At 31.3% G+C, this 16590-nt stretch overlaps 1 protein-coding gene across 2 annotated transcripts in view; it reads left to right on the forward strand.

The window, feature by feature from the left end:
• LOC148629165 (protein SSUH2 homolog) overlaps window positions 1–15593 on the forward strand; it is a 29168-nt gene extending 13575 nt beyond the window's left edge. For both annotated transcript variants that reach the window (XM_088545477.1, XM_088545483.1), the window contains exons 4-13: window positions 4859–4928; window positions 5344–5473; window positions 7557–7617; window positions 8682–8806; window positions 9993–10055; window positions 10635–10717; window positions 11184–11276; window positions 11575–11677; window positions 12486–12584; window positions 13182–15593. In XM_088545477.1, the coding sequence (XP_088401603.1) occupies window positions 4859–4928; window positions 5344–5473; window positions 7557–7617; window positions 8682–8806; window positions 9993–10055; window positions 10635–10717; window positions 11184–11276; window positions 11575–11677; window positions 12486–12584; window positions 13182–13328 (974 nt within the window). In that variant the 3' untranslated portion in view covers window positions 13329–15593. The remainder of the gene's footprint in view (window positions 1–4858; window positions 4929–5343; window positions 5474–7556; window positions 7618–8681; window positions 8807–9992; window positions 10056–10634; window positions 10718–11183; window positions 11277–11574; window positions 11678–12485; window positions 12585–13181) is intronic.
• Window positions 15594–16590: the final 997 nt, after the last annotated feature.

The raw sequence follows: 16590 nt of genomic DNA on the forward strand, positions 1-16590 counted from the left end.
ACATGGTACATGTATAAAAAACGATGAATTGTTATTTGCACAGTTAGTATACACAATTCAAGGCCATCTGTAGATTTTTTGCTGTTATCTGAATCTTGTTGTTTAAGATAGGAGATATGTTTAATTGTAGGGGCTTACTTCAAGGAATGGTGTAGCTTAAACACCTCCCCCTTAAGGGGCTTACTTCAAGGAATGATTTAGCTTAAACAACTCCCCCTTAAGGGGCTTACTTCAAGGAATGGTGTAGCTTAAACACCTCCCCCTTAAGGGGCTTCAAGGAATGGTGTAGCTTAAACGCCTCCCCATTAAGGGGCTTACTTCAAGGAATGATTTAGCTTAAACTCCTCCCCCTTAAGGGGCTTCAAGGAATGGTGTAGCTTAAACACCTCCCCTTAAGGGGCTTACTTCAAGGAATGATTTAGCTTAAACACCTCCCCCTTAAGGGACTTCAAGGAATGGTGTAGCTTAAACACCTCCCCCTTAAAGGGCTATCTTCAAGGAATGATTTAGCTTAAACACCTCCCCCTTAAGGGGCTTACTTCAAGGAATGGTGTAGCTTAAACACCTCCCCCTTAAGGGGCTTACTTCAAGGAATGGTGTAGCTTAAACAACTCCCCCTTAAGGGGCTTACTTCAAGGAATGATTTAGCTTAAACACCTCCCCCTTTAGGAGCTTCAAGGAATGGTGTAGCTTAAACACCTCCCCCTTAAGGGGCTTCAAGGAATGGTGTAGCTTTAACACCTCCCCCTTAAGGGGCTTACTTCAAGGAATGATTTAGCTTAAACACCTCCCCCTTAAGGGGCTTCAAGGAATGGTGTAGCTTAAACACCTCCCCCTTAAGGGGCTTCAAGGAATGGTGTAGCTTAAACACCTCCCCCTTAAGGTACCAGTATCGTATTGCATATCCCTGAGCGGGTGTACGTCAAAACATGGATGCTATAAAAATATAGTGCATTTTCTTTTTGCCTCTCTACAAACTAATGTTTTGTCAAAAGATATGAACATTGACTTATAAAATAGAGCAAACATCACGCTGTAAGATGAAGAACTTTTTTAAAAGAAAATCTAACATAATATCATAAAAATGTTCCACTGAAAAGGTTGGTGTGGTGAGTGCAAAATGAAAGTGAAAGTAGGGAAAATGGCTATTTATAGTTCAAGACTACTTTTCTGTCCGATCTTCGTGGACTCACCCTATTTTCTTTGTTGGAAATTATTTTTTTACATGTCCTTAGAAATGCTACATAAGTGAAAGTTTTATTGAATCAATTTACATATTTTTTAAAAAAATCCTAAAAATATGCACTTCACTATAGAAGTCTATGGGAAAATTAATACGATACTGAGACCTTAAGGGGCTTCAAGGAATGGTGTAGTTTAAACTCCTCCCCCTTGAGGGGCTTACTTCAAGGAATGGTGTAGTTTAAACACCTCCCCCTTAAGGGGCTTACTTCAAGGAATGGTGTAGTTTAAACACCTCTCCCATAAGGGGCTTACTTTAAGGAATGGTGTAGTTTAAACACCTCCCCCTTAAGGGGCTTACTTCAAGGAATGGTGTAGCTTAAACTCCTTCCTCCTACATATTAGAACTTTTTTGAAAATGAAATAATTTTGGAACAAATTTTGGACACTTCTGGCACTTTGTCTGCTTGATATTTCATAAACTGCAAAAGGGGTGTGATCACATCAGATACACTCCGTTTTATGGCAATGCAAAATTTATGACACACCTTAATGTATGAACATGAAAGTATTGATGTACAAGAATTCTTTGATATCCATTAAGCTGATTTTGCTGTTATCGGTATCTTCTTGTTTAAGATAGGAGACATGTTTAATTATAGGGCTTACTTCAAGACAAATAGAAGTTGCCTAAGTTATTGTACTGAAGAACCAATGCTTACATGACAAATACATATACAGATGTATATGGAATGTTGACTATTTATTTTAGCATGACCCATCCTAGGATTTGGTTTCATCAGTAATAATAATATATCTTATCTGTTAAGTCCATTGAGTTAAGTACATATAGGGGGTTGTCTGTACTTACAGATATAACTGGTGGATGCATCAGGGAATTTTCTACATAACATATTGATTGAATAAAACATTTAAAATAATTACACACAGAATCTTTTAAAACCAAGGCAGGGTACTTGGTGCATAATAAAGGGAGGTTTGATAGACACATAGATTGTTTAATATAACTGTAACAATGTGAGGTTGTTTATTACTATGCTAATTCCTGTATCTTCTGTAGATGCTTGGCTTCTAGATCATAACTTAAGTAAAACTAAGAAAGTCTACGAATTTCTATTTCTAACATCCTTACCACAAAAAGAATGTTGGAATTGATTTTGTGTTCTGGCACCAATTAATAAGAAGTAAGGTATAAAAAAAAAGCATGGTATAAATTGTTATTTTCTCTAGGTTTATTTTCAATTGACTGTGATTTGAAAGCTTGAATTTTATGTTTTCGTTGAAATGATGAATCTTGCTATGTAATTGGAATTTTGATTTTCCCTATTATCATTTAGGGTATAAAATTTAATTTAAACTTGGGTCCTGTCACTTTTTCCCTATACCGATCACTCTGTCTGTTACAAATTGTGTCCAGGCTGTTACTCTATCATCTTTTGATGTAGGCTTTTGATATTTTGCATGTAGGTGGATCACTTACAGACAGTGTGTCACGTACCATGGATATTGTCCTATGACTTTAAACTTTGACCTCAAGGTCAAGTTCCTGTTTATCATTGACAAACTTGTGTCTGGGCATTTGGGTAGATCACTGAAAGATGATGTGTCATGTACCATGGATATTGGCCTATGACCTAGAACTTTGACCTGAAGGTCAAATTTCTGTATTTCACTGACAAACTTGTGTCCAGGCTGTATCTTTTTTGGTGATTTGATGTAGGCTTTTGATATTTTGCATGTTGGTTGAATCTAACTAAATCAAATTTGTATATATGGCTTAATTGCCATGGCTGGGCCCACTGCAGAGATGGATTTCATCTCAATGATTTCTAGTTTCATTTTAAAAATGGTTCATCAATAGGCTTCGTAAGGGCATAATAGTGGATTGTCAAAATTGATGAAAAATGTTCACTTAACCTGCCAAACATTCAATCATTCTTAAAAATGATAGTTTAAAGTAACTTAAGTAACTTTAAATTACTTACATAATATATGTAGATAAGAATGTATATAACCGGCTTGCATTAAGTACTAGTACAAGTTCATATAGAGATAAATATTAAAATGTGCACATGCTCATGTATGCTCACAGTTGGACATGACAATTTTATCATATTATAAATAGTGAGGATTTGTTAATTTTTTCAGTATAATTAATTTTAGTATTTCATAATTGAACATTTCTCCTTAAACTTAAATTCACTGCTGAAATGTCTCGATTTTATTTCTGTTTTGATGTACTAGTAATTGATATCAGTTTTGATATCAATCCATGATTTAAAAAAGAGTTTTATTTGAAAATTCTATAAATGAAAAGTATGATTAATCACTTAGATTTTGTAGATAACCAAAACATGATCAATTACGTCAAAAATAAGATCTGATTAAAAAAAAAACTTTGACTTCTTGACTGTTTTTTGATTATTCATTCTATCCAGTTAAGTAGTAGTTATAATAAATATGGCACATGAGATATACATGCATGTCAAAAACCCACAAAATACACTTTTATATCTATTTTAGAAACACTTACAGTTCATATGACTTAGTTACTTGACTAAAATCCTCTGATCCTTTGCAGGATTTAGGTTGCCTATGAAGGTTTTCCAATTTCTTCAATCTTGGACGAGCTTGTCAATCTGACCCCAAATCTTTTCTCTCCTGTTCTGTCAATCTTCCCGAGGAGTCTTTATGTCTTGTCCTTGTGGATTCTATCTCAAGGCCTGGTGTAAAATGGTGACCATATAAACAGTCTTAAATTGTCATTTGGTTATTCTCTTTTTACTATGATCTATTTCATATAAGATTAAGATCATGTATTAAGTTACATAAGATTGATCATACTTTCCACTAACAGACAATTTGGAACTAATTGAAATTGTTGAAAGACTTTACTACAAGTATTCACATATCCAGTCTTTGTTTATCTTAACAAAGTGTTTCATGAATATGTCAGCATTTTCCCACAAGGGTGTGCCTGTAGGTTTTTCCATGCAATATTTGTACTGTAATATAGCCAGTTATAATTTAGGTCGCATTTGATTAACATCAATGAACTGCAGTCTCTTTTAAATATCTCAGAATTATTTAGGTTCCTTATGGAACCACAGTTGTTCCCCATTATACCTTACAAAAGTGCCACCCAATGTTAGATAAAACTCAAAAGTTATTTACAATGTAATCGGTTTATGAAATTGGCACTTTCCAAGAGTTAATGTTCTTGATTAAGTTTATTTAAGAGGGAGATGAATGTTTGGTTTTTCCAAAACACAGATCTGTATACACAAAGTGCTTGTATTACATAAAAAAAAATAGTGTATATAGATCAAACTAGAAATACTGAGAGCTAGTCAGTTATCTCTCTTTTGAGTCCTCTGACAGTTATTATGTTCCTTCATGGACGTCTACATGCCCACCTTGCTATAAAATTTCATAAAAAAATCCATGTGTGGTTTAGTAGGTTTTAACATTTAAAGCCATAAGTTGAATTACCTTACCTTGGAGTCCTCATACATTAATTATATTCTGTCATGCACATCAGCATATGATGTCTAATCTTCCTATAAATCTTCAGCAAAATCCTTTGGGCATTTTAGGAGGAGTTGCGTAATATTATACATGACTTACAAACTATATTTTTGGTACTTTATTTCAGGTTTCATGCCCCCACCACCAGCATATAACGAAGTTGTTCAGCCACCGGAAGACAGGGGTGATATAAAAAAGTATGTACATATATGAAATCTTTGAGTATGTTATCGTTGTATTTTACAATTTTAATGTTATAAACCGTGGAAATTATTTTGAATGTTTCAGTCTTGCATTCTCTTATTAATAAATATACTCAATTTCTTTTGGTGGAAGAACTTTTTACATCATCATAACTTTACAGTAAATTACTATAGTTGATAAATAGATTTTACTGCAGTCTAGACATCCAGTGATATGATTAAGTATAAAAAGTTGTTCAAACTAAGCCATTAATATATCTAATTTTGATCAATTAAGAGTGTGCTTGTAACTTGAAAAAAAAAATCAATGTTTTCAATTTTGATAAAAACTGTTAACTAGTTATCTCCTAATTTTTTTGTTTTTTTGTAAAGTGACAATGCACACTACAGTAATTCTTTAATTTGACAGATTACCAGTTATATCTGAAGATGAAGCTAGAGAAGCCCTGATGCATTATGTCAGTGAACATTGTTGTTTTGGTAAGGGAGCTGTAGAAGACCTTTCATTTACAGATTTACAATCAACAGATGCATTTTATGTAAGTTTCAGTATATGCACTTATGTAGCATAGGTTAATTGATATTGTTCAGACTGCATCTTTTTTGCTGGTAGTGTAAACTGAATAGGAGCATGATTGAAGCTGGTATTGGTTTAGACAATACCAAGATTTTTCAGGTGCTTTGCCTATAATTATTATAAATGTTTATAAGAATTAATCCTAATTTTTAAAATGAAGATTTTTCAGCGCACTATTCATAGGTTTAATTGACTACATGTATATTCTTCTATAACATACTTTCATAATACATATGATCATGATAATGGACGTACACGATTGACAGTAAATATATCACAAGGAAAGTCTCAAGTAACCTTGGCTATCTGTTCATTAGTCTGTTTTCTCAAGAAAAAAATTTGGTCTGACTTTTTCCCATTCAAAGCCAGTGATTAATAATGCACATGACTTTCAAACCATTGGGCGGTGAATAAATTTCTTGCAAAGATTTCCATAATTTTACATTTTTAAGGTTTCTACAGATGTCATGGGAGAATCCAATTTTCCTATGGATTTTTTAAAATTTAATTTTCTCCATTCTCCATGGTAATTTTAGAAATTTAACATGCTCGCTAAATCTCACATGATGAAAATCTTAATTTTACAGTCTGGAGTCAAAAATAATTTGAATCACTCACAACTGAAGGAGATTCTATATTTCGCTGGTTTCATATAGATATTTAATGCACAGCTTTAAATTTTTAAACCTCAATGTGTTCAGTCGATGCATGCATGAGGCTGCATGGCTTAAATCTATATGAGTAAAAGCAACCCCATTGAAAAATCATTACTGTTCAAAAAATTTTAGACATTTGTAAAAATTTGTTAGGTTGTCGTAAATCATTCCTTTTATCCATAACAGTTGAACCAAATGGTAACAATTCGTATTGCACTCACAATTATTCTTAACAATATCATAGGCATTTGTAAATTGCTAGTATATTACCACAATGAGTAGTGAACTGTTATCAAAAACTCATTACATTCATTTTTAGTAAATCATAAAGTGATTGCTCATACATTGTACTATAATCAATCTTAATGCACTCACATATCACTAGTAAAGGTGTTTTTTTGTTTTTGGTGTTAGTTTTACAAATCTTGCATATTTTGTAAATTCATAGGGACTCATAAGAAAAATTTTTCTATGTTTTTAAGGGAGTATTAAGTACATGGTAATATTATGAAACAATATTATGTTGCACATTTTATTTTTGTTTTTAAACTTTTTAAGCCTTGTGCTTGCTTTAAGTACTTAAATCTACAATACAAACACTTCAAATTGTTTGTAATGATAATGAAAATGGGGCTCGTTATCTTTTACCAGCATGTTTTTTTATTAATAAATAAAAATTGCAACCATATGTTTTATCAACAAAACTTCAGATAGGTTTATTGAGTTTTTAATCTAGGAAGATCAAGATTTTACCACAAAATGCTTTAAGTACATATAACCATTTGTTGATGTTCTCAGGAGGACAGGTGTGGCCTCAGTCGTTTACTTCTCCACTTGTCACAGACGCCCCTGGTTTCTAAGGAAAACTTGTCTTTATTCATTTGTGTTACACATAGGTAGTAATAACTGAAGTTTTGTGGGAAATTTTATTATACCAAAGGTTAAGTTCAAATGAGCTGAATTTTTCATACACTGAATTTAAAAATGGTTCTTATACATGATGGCCAAATTAAACATTTTGTGTCTAAACATTTGTTTTCTTCATGAACTTAACAAGTGTTCAAACTTTTAACTAAGAAATTGAACTCCTGCCCAAAATGATTTGAATGTCTATCTTTTACTTAAATATATTGGTATTTCAGGGGCGGATCGAGACACTTTAAAAAGGAGGGGTGTCAGCTGGGATTCATCAGAAAAAACAGAGGGTGTCAGGACAAATTTACACATGAAAATGACAAATATTCCAGTAAAAATGAGGGATGGTCAGTTTTAAAATTGTAAATGGTGCGTGGTTTTTCAGGGGTTACATTTCTGTTATTGTGCATATGCAGTTAGCATGATGAATTTTAGGGTGAGGAATATTTATTCTAGTTTTGGTTATATTTGTAGTATGAACTTGATACCTATACAGAAGCAAGATCCACAGAATGGGCTTTTACTCCATATACAGGTAAGTACTAAAATTAATTTCGATTTCTGCAACAGATAAATATTTCACAATATCATGCTGTAAGTTGATGTGACACAAACAAGTGATACCGAAAATTTGCTGTTGTGTGGTTGTGTCGCATTGTCTTTTCAGTCTGGAGTGGTCAAAAATGGCCTTCGGACATTTCTTATGTTGTTCTCCCGTAACAACTAGTGGAGTCATAGAGGGAAGATTGGTTGGATTCCTACCATGACAGATGCCGAATAGCAAGTGGCCAGATTTTCTAAAAGAATCATGGAACAAAAGGTTTTATAACTAATGAAGTTTGAATATTGCAAAATATTACATATGGTGTAACAGTCTTCTTTGTTCATTGGTTATTATGATCACGACATGCAAAGGATATTCATACATGAAGCCTTTTTTCCAAATTTAAATATATTGACGCTATGTTTCTATTTATATGTATATTGATGCTATACTTCTGAATTTAGATCTGGATATAAATCGTTCTGTTTCATAATTACTCTCAGCCAATCATGGTTGAAGTACTACAGATGAAGCAGGCAAAAAGAAAATGCATTATCTATATATGTAATATAATATATAAATTAAGGATTTTCACTCAGTCAATACTTTATTTATGGAACTGTTAGATTATATTGACCTCTGACTTCATCCTGGGTCTCTTTAATTTGAACAGATTGATATATAACTTATTGACTTCGTTAAAAGTCCATAATTGATAAATATTGACTGGCTTTTTTTACACTGAGTTGATATTTTGCCATATTCAACTTTCACTCATTATAAAACCTATAATTATACATGTACATGTACTATAGGAAAAACTGTAGATATTTTCATTGGACATAAATGTGTTTGTGTGAATTTTGTTGAAGTGATTCTTTTATATCAATTTACATTGAGTAATCTAAGGAAGTTTTTTTTTTTTTTTAATAATTTATGAGATACAAATCATTATTTTTATATTCTAACATATTGGTAAAGTCTTACCTATTTGTGGTTATTGTCTTACAGCCATTTCTTTTTTTTGAATAGTTTTTTTTTTTGTAATTTTATAGGAGGACCATTAGATGGACCAGAGTTTGGACCAGCTCCGGGGCCATGGGATATACCAGCTGAGTGTGAAAAAATGTTTAAGGATGAGAAAAGAGACTTGGAAGTACCTCATACTGCTTCTGCTAAGGTTTGTAAAAAAGATTTATGATTTGTCCAGAAACAATGCTGTAATAATTTAGTGATGAATAAAAAGTGTCATTGACCGAAAAATATTTGTAATGACCAAAGTTTAGATCACTTGAATCTATATTTTTAGAACTTGAATAGTTTTTTTTTCATGTAATTTTTTGTATTAGATGTAAATGTGTCTCTGCTTTGGTTTCATATCAATAACATTTTAATTGTTTTGGCACTAAAATTTATGAGGAAAATACATCATTTATTCACATACTTCTCTGTTTTGCTAGTATTGACTAGTATTAAATTAACAACAAAATAGTAGATACTACTGAATCACTTATAATGAAATTACTTGTATTCAATTATTTTCATACCCTTCAACATATAGTAGGTAGATAATATGTGAAGCCATTAAATTTCATTTACAAATGTGTGTCCATTTTTTCAAACTTTGCACACATGTTTAGTACTTCATATAATTGTATAAAATAAAGATTAAGCATGATATTTTGTGTGGCACCCATTTGTTCAGTTATAAACTTTTTGGTTTCTTGTTGATACCTTGAGAGTGGTTTTAAAAAAATAATTCACAAATCTGATCTTATCATAGAAGGTTAACATAACACTCAAGATCACTTTTTACTCATTTATATGCCCACACTGTGTTGGGTTAGGCAAACAAATCGTAAAATGGATTTTGAAAGTTTAAAAAAGAACAAGGTTTTATTTGAATTTGGAATTAGTTTTAATTTAAGAAAATGAATAAAAAAATATTTATAAAACTTACCTTACTAAGGGGTTAGTCATGCCATCATGACTAAGGGGGCTAGTCAGTTTTCCTTGCCTTTTGTTATCCAACTAACCCTACCCCAAAGCAATTCTGGCATGACTAACCCCCTTTAATAGTAAGAGTTAGTTTTACAAATTATTTTTTTGGTCATTTTCTAAATTCCAAAATAATTCCAAATTCAAATAATACCTTGTTAAAACACCTTTCGGTGTTTCAAGCAAATGAAAAGTGCATGACTGGAAAATGTTAAGACACCTAAGGATAAGAATTAAAGCTGTGTAAGATTCTTGCATGACACACTAACAGGCAGAAGGTGATGAACTGAAAAACTACAGGTAAATGTATTGATTTATTGAGATAGAAACAAGACTTAGGGATGATAATAATTCTTGTCTATTTACAGCAATGTCACCAATGTTTTGCTTCTGGATTTATTAGGTGTTGGAAATGTCATGGTAGAGGAAGAGTAAGTATCTATACATACATGTACTTTATGCTTGTACAATAATGGGAAAAATATATTTGCAATTTTATTTTTTAATTAAGTACAGATTGTTGAATGATTCTGACATGTCCAACTTTTGTTCTCTGGAGTACCTAATTATACTAAAAATTTATTAATTTTCCCAATGTACTATTTTTTGCTATTTTATTGGTTGAAATATGATAATATATGAAAAATAGCACAGATGAAATTGATTTTAACACTATCAACATTTGAATTTTTTTAAACTGCAAAGAATTTGATACATATACCCGTGAATGTGAGCACAGTATTTACAGTATATCTTTTCGTACAAAATACATTATACTAACCTCTTCATATTCAACAAACATCCCAGAACTAACTGGATTTTTTTTATGGATGGAGTTTAAGAAAATATAACATGTGTTTGTGGCTTAGTCTTTTACATGAGTTTTAAGTGACCTTTTAATTCAATGATCACTTAAAACTCATGTGAAGGACTTTTTAAAAAATCATAATTTTGCAAGTTGTACAATGAATGTTAAAGAAGGATGTCAAATTATTGATTTAATCTTTTAGACCAGATGTATGACTTGTCATGGTACTGGAACCAGAATGAATGATGAAAGATGTGTTTTCTGTCATGGTAGTGGAAGTAGAGGGTCAGTTTTATTTTTATTACTGTTTATATGGCAAGTCGCTCTTAGAACAGCATTAGTTCTTGTCCATATTTCGATTATTTGATATGTCCACGATGTTTCTTTCATTTCATTCATTTCTAAAATAAAAAGTAAGTATTTCCGTAGTATTTAATCAATCTTAAGATGCTTAAATAACCTAACAGAAGTATTTATAATTAATGTTTGCTGAATGAATATTTTCTGAAATTTTCTGTTTCTGAAAACAGTGAACTGGTTTTTAGTGAAAAAAGGGCATTCTATATACAGATGTACTGATGACAAACTTTTAGCTTACATTCATTTTTGTCTCTTTTATGTACTTTGCAGTTTTAAAAATAAATGTATTTTGGTGACCTTTAAATATTTGTTATAACAAAACTTGGTTTTGTTGGCCTGTCTCTTTGACAACTAATCTAGAATGACACACAATTATTAAAATATATTTCAGTTGTATCACTTGTCATGAAAGAGGCTGTGTAATGTGTAACATATGTCAAGGGCACCGGATGCTGAAATGGTTCATCAAATTGACCATTAAGTGGTATGTTGTTGTAAATAAGCACTATTAGTGGAGCATAGATACATAGGGGAATGCTGAAGAGACAACAACAGTAGTAATAAAATACGGGAGATAAAATCTGCCCAGGTCAAGTCAAAATACAAGTACATCTCTATCAAATAAATTCAGAAATATGAAATTCAAGATAAATAAAATATATGTCAATTATGAAAAATGTGCAATTCAGCATCTGTGTAAAACATCTGCTGTATAGTATTTCAAGGAAATGAAAAAAAAGCAACAGCCTCACTTTTTAATATTAAAATAAACTGATTTGCAGGCATAAACATGACGACCATGTTATAGTGGAGAAAACAGATTTACCTGATGAATTAATTAAAAAAGCAGATGGAGAAAAAATATTTAAAGAGACTTATCCTAGGGTAAGAGTTAAGCATTGCTTCTAATACCAGCCAAATTGGCCATCCATGATAGGGTTATTTCTAACTTGGCTTCAAATACATTTGTACCAGGCAGTTGGCTCATCCCTGACATCTTTATTTCTAACAAGGCTTCAAATACCAGGCAGTTGGCCCACCCATGACTTGTTTCTTATAAGAGTGTTGGCTAAATAGTCAAATTTCTACACTGGCTACAATAATAAACAATTTTTACATGTCATTAATGGCATGCTAACAGCTGTATGAGTTTGTAAGCACCTATTTTCTGTTCAGTTTGATGCAAGACTGTCATAATGTCCACTGAGTTAAAGAGTTATTGAAAATGCATATTTTTATCGTATGAATTAAGCGATACAAACATCGTATGTTTAAAATGTTTAGGAGGGAAACTGATGAGATGATGCGTGACTGAAAATAATATTATTTTTTGTTTCAAAAAACCTTTTTTTTTAAAACCACATAGAGAAATTATCCTTTAGAAGATATTGCAATAGGATATCTTGCAGATGAGTTATCAAGGGAAACAAGAAAATAGACTCAGACAGCAAAGAACATTGAAATAACCAGAATAATCAGTACAAAGATACGAAAGTTACTCAGACTCTATTGAAAGTTGAAATTTTCATCACAATTTTCTCAGCAACTACTCATCACAACATCTTGAAATTTTAACATTCTTCCAGTAGGTATACCATATGGTGGAATCCATTTTCAGAAAAAAATTGACAACAACTTCCTGTTGATATGCAGGTACAAACTGCCATAAATTTTAGAATGTTATATGTTGTAGGTATACCCTTTGCAGAACTTTCCTGAGCAGGAGATCAACATAGGCTCAGCTAATCTGGTGGCTAAACATCAGTATGATATGGAGAGAATTCTTATGCAGGTAGTGCTATCACTATTTTCAGACCACTTTTTCTGGTTTTATGAGTTGGTGAAATAAATTTTTTTCAATACCTAATTCTGTTCTTTCTTATAATTCAAAAGATGTAGCAGGAGGGCATACCTGTGTGAAATCTTTAGTCAAATCAGTCCATATAAAATCACCTAGAGGTCTAATAATTGATCCTTGGTGATGCAAGGTATATTTTAATGAGTTGGATCAGAAGATAAATGTATTGTAATAGAAGATTTGGAGGAGTTAGTCGTGGATTTGGCTATGGCAATTTGAGTTTACTGGTAATGTGTAATGCTTGATCTTAAAATATGACATGATTACATCCCTTCTGGTGTATTGTTAAAGTGATCATGAAAAATCTTAAGAAATAACTGCACATAGGTGAAAAATCTGCAACAGTCAATCATTAAATTTGGAGCCTGTAAGCTGAGGCTCTACCAAGGGAGATATATTATACCCTTAGCTAAACTCATTATTACTCAATATATACAAATACCTGGACATTATCTAAAACGTAGGACATCATATTTAGAGATAAAAGTACTTAATAGTTTATTAATGATTTGGTTTTTTTTTAATATGTAGAAGCACAAAGTGAAGTTGGTGCCTGTCACAGTGTGTAAATACAGATGGAAGGACGAAGAATATAATTTCATAGTTTATGGTCTTGAGAAGAAGGTATATGCTCCAGATTATCCACAACAGACCTGTTGGGGCTGTTCTCTTCTATAGAGATCATATATGGTGATTCCATATACTTAATAAGCATAATATTGAATAAACTTTATACTGCAGATAAAATGTGCTGTGAATAACAGGCGTACTGTTCAGAGTTACTATAAGACATTGTCACATAGTCTTGCTGTGGTGGTTGTCTTTAATCAGGACTATGTCCAGCAATTTCCATGTATCTCATTTTTTTTATTTGCATGCAGCAGCATGATTTTGAATGACTGTTCATCCAGAAAGGAAATGCTGAAAATTGATAAATTATTGTAGCATTTTTATATTTCCCCACTTTGCTGGGGGTATGTAGTGATTGTTGTATAAGTGAACCTGTTCATTCTTCCAATCATTAATCCACTACTTTAATGTTACACTTTTGTTTGCTACTACTGGAAGAAACTTTAAATTGTTTTTTTTTTTCATCTTGTTACATTCAATTTCAAACTGTAGGACCACAATTTTTTGCTCGATGTTTATATTATAACCATGTTGGTAGGGATGGGTGACATCCTTTAGAGATCTTTGTCCTCAGTTTATTGCTAATACACTCTACTTGGTTATACCTGTAATTGTGGTAATCTAAAACCAACTCTTACAAATCATTGGAACATTTGTATTCACCTTTTTACGTCAATCTCATCTAAGCATCAAAGTAACATGGACTGATTTTATGCTGATTAAAAGGAAAGCTTGAAAGGCATTATTGAAATTGAATATGATACACTGACTTCATGAGTTATGTCCCTTACCCTAGGGCTACCTCCTTAAAATATGAATACAATTCCAGTTTTGTCTCTGTAACTGAGCACAATTAAATATGGATTTCATAGATTTTACTTTGGATTAATGATAATGCATTGGGGGTCCCATCTTTTTTCTACTGTTAACTGCACATTTATGTATTCAACTATGAAAGAACCATCATTTTAAGGCCATTGTTTCTTTATTTGGCTGAACTTAAATTTATTGAGGAAAAGCCTATATTTTCAATTGTTAAGCAATGAAGTGAAATGATAAATGAACTTGAAATTTGGGTCCCATGAAAATTATACTGTTCTGACTTGTAGGTATTGGCTATTTTGTTTATATTAGTGATACTTTCTGTTTTAGCCGAAGGTTGTAAGCATATTAAATGAAGATTTTGGAATGAACTTAAAATTGAATGCACGGTTCTCTATTTCTGCTGTAAAGTGCCTTTGTATTTGATTACAGCTGTATTGTACTAGTTATAATTCTTTTTATTGATTCTGTTGCTAACTCATTGTGTTTTTAGGACTTTTCTTAAGTGTATCATTATTTGATATAGTTTTATATTGTAAAAGTCCCTTGAAACTGCTTCCATTATGTTGCTATTTAAGAATACTTTGTTATCCAGATTTAACATTTTTAAAACTTTCAGATCTGTTTTAATACACATTTTTAGTTTTTTCTCAGGTTTGCATACACTATTGTAGAATTTACATTTTTTTAATCTTTTCTCATTCTCACTTGTTTTTCTGGAATTATTTTATGTGTTAGATATACATGATCTGGTCTTGGTTTTAGATTAAAAAAAAAGGGACTTCAATCACTTCCCTAAGTTTTCCTGAAATACCGTAGTCAATTCCAAGCAATCCGACCTGGGTGCCACAAAACTTAAAAAAAAACTTCTGAGAATATTCTGAGCTTCCATTGTATATCTGATCAGTTTTTGAAATAAATGACATCACAAACGGTTAAGTCAGTTTTTAAGTTTTGTGGTGTTGAGTTGAGGTAGGTTTGGAGAAAGCACTCTATTTTCAAGATATCTTGGTAAAACTGGGCTTTTTTTATTTATTCATGCTCATGTTTAGATATGTTAAATAGATATTTTTGTAGCCTTGTGTTTTTTTAAGATATATTTTTGTTGAAGATTTGTAATTTTCTGTTCTGTTACATGTATCTATGTGTTTTTAAACCTACAAAAACTTTTATGTTACTTACATTTTTTCCTAGACCTTTTGGTTCACTTCACCTTTCACAATAATATATATAAAATATAAATGGTTTGTAAATTTACTTGTGAAAGTGGCCAAGGTTTTGATCGTCCTTGTTACCTTGTTCTATGGATAGTGACATGTAAAGACTATTGATTTTTAAAATATTTTACAAAGAAAAAAAATCCTTGAAACTTAGATAATAATTATAATAATACCATTTATATATTTCATCAGTTATTTCTTTTTATCTATTTATCTTATTATTATATAAATAAAGAAATCTGTTGACAGTGCAATAAATGTTAAAGCACCACATGTTTTTTTATAATAACTAAATAAAAAAAAACAAATGTACATTTTATATGTTAATTTATGTTTATAAAAAGTATGTATGCTCTTAAGGTAGTAAAAGAAACAATTAAAACATTTTAAAAGAACTTAACTCTTGATGAAAATAAATGCAGTTTACAATGATGTCCATGACTTTAAAACCAATACAGTGAAATTTGTCTAAATCAAACGCATTTGGACTTTGAATTGGTTAGATTTAGCCTATTGTCCCGTTAACAGAGGTTAAAAATACATTTAGTTTGAAAAAAGGAACTGTTGAAAGTGTCTGGTTTAGACAGATTTTGATATTATTCAGGGTTTGGTTTAGACAGGTTTCACTTTATATGCAAAAAATGTCCTTCAATTGCATTGTTACAATAATTCAGTTGTTAATTTGAAATGTACATGTATTTCACAAGATTTAGATGAAGTTTTTATAGAATAGACAACATGAAAGAAGTATAATTGTCTGTAGAAAAAAGACCTTGGTTTTAAGAAAGATCTAGGTTAACAAGTATCAAATGTTGGTCTTGTATCTCTCATGATAGGAATAATGTATTTTTTCCACAAGTGAATGAATTATGATATGGTAATATAAAACATCAAAATATAATTTTTCTGTCAACTTCAATATGTTTGTGGTTCTCAATTCATCATCTTGTCCAAGACACATGTGTACAAAATAACACTGGTAAAATACAATTAGAATTATGTTTCTCAGGCAGTAGTCATGCAAATTATTTGCAATGACCTTAGTTTTTTTGAATCATTCAGTTAAATTTTGCATTTTAACACTATTGTTTTCAATTAAGAAAAATAACTTAGTGATTCTGGGGTGAATTTCTAGTCCTATGGTAACTACTAACGCTTGATTGTTTAGGTAAAATTCAGATGTCATCATTAAAACAAAATATTTCCTTTTAATTTCTAAACAATATTTCTTTCGAAAAAGTATTGTAAAACTTATCCTCAATTTTGCA

This window comes from Perna viridis, chromosome 1, assembly GCF_037379345.1.
Source record: "Perna viridis isolate PV_CMFRI_1.1 ecotype Kerala chromosome 1, ASM3737934v1, whole genome shotgun sequence".
NCBI lineage: Eukaryota > Metazoa > Mollusca > Bivalvia > Mytilida > Mytilidae > Perna > Perna viridis.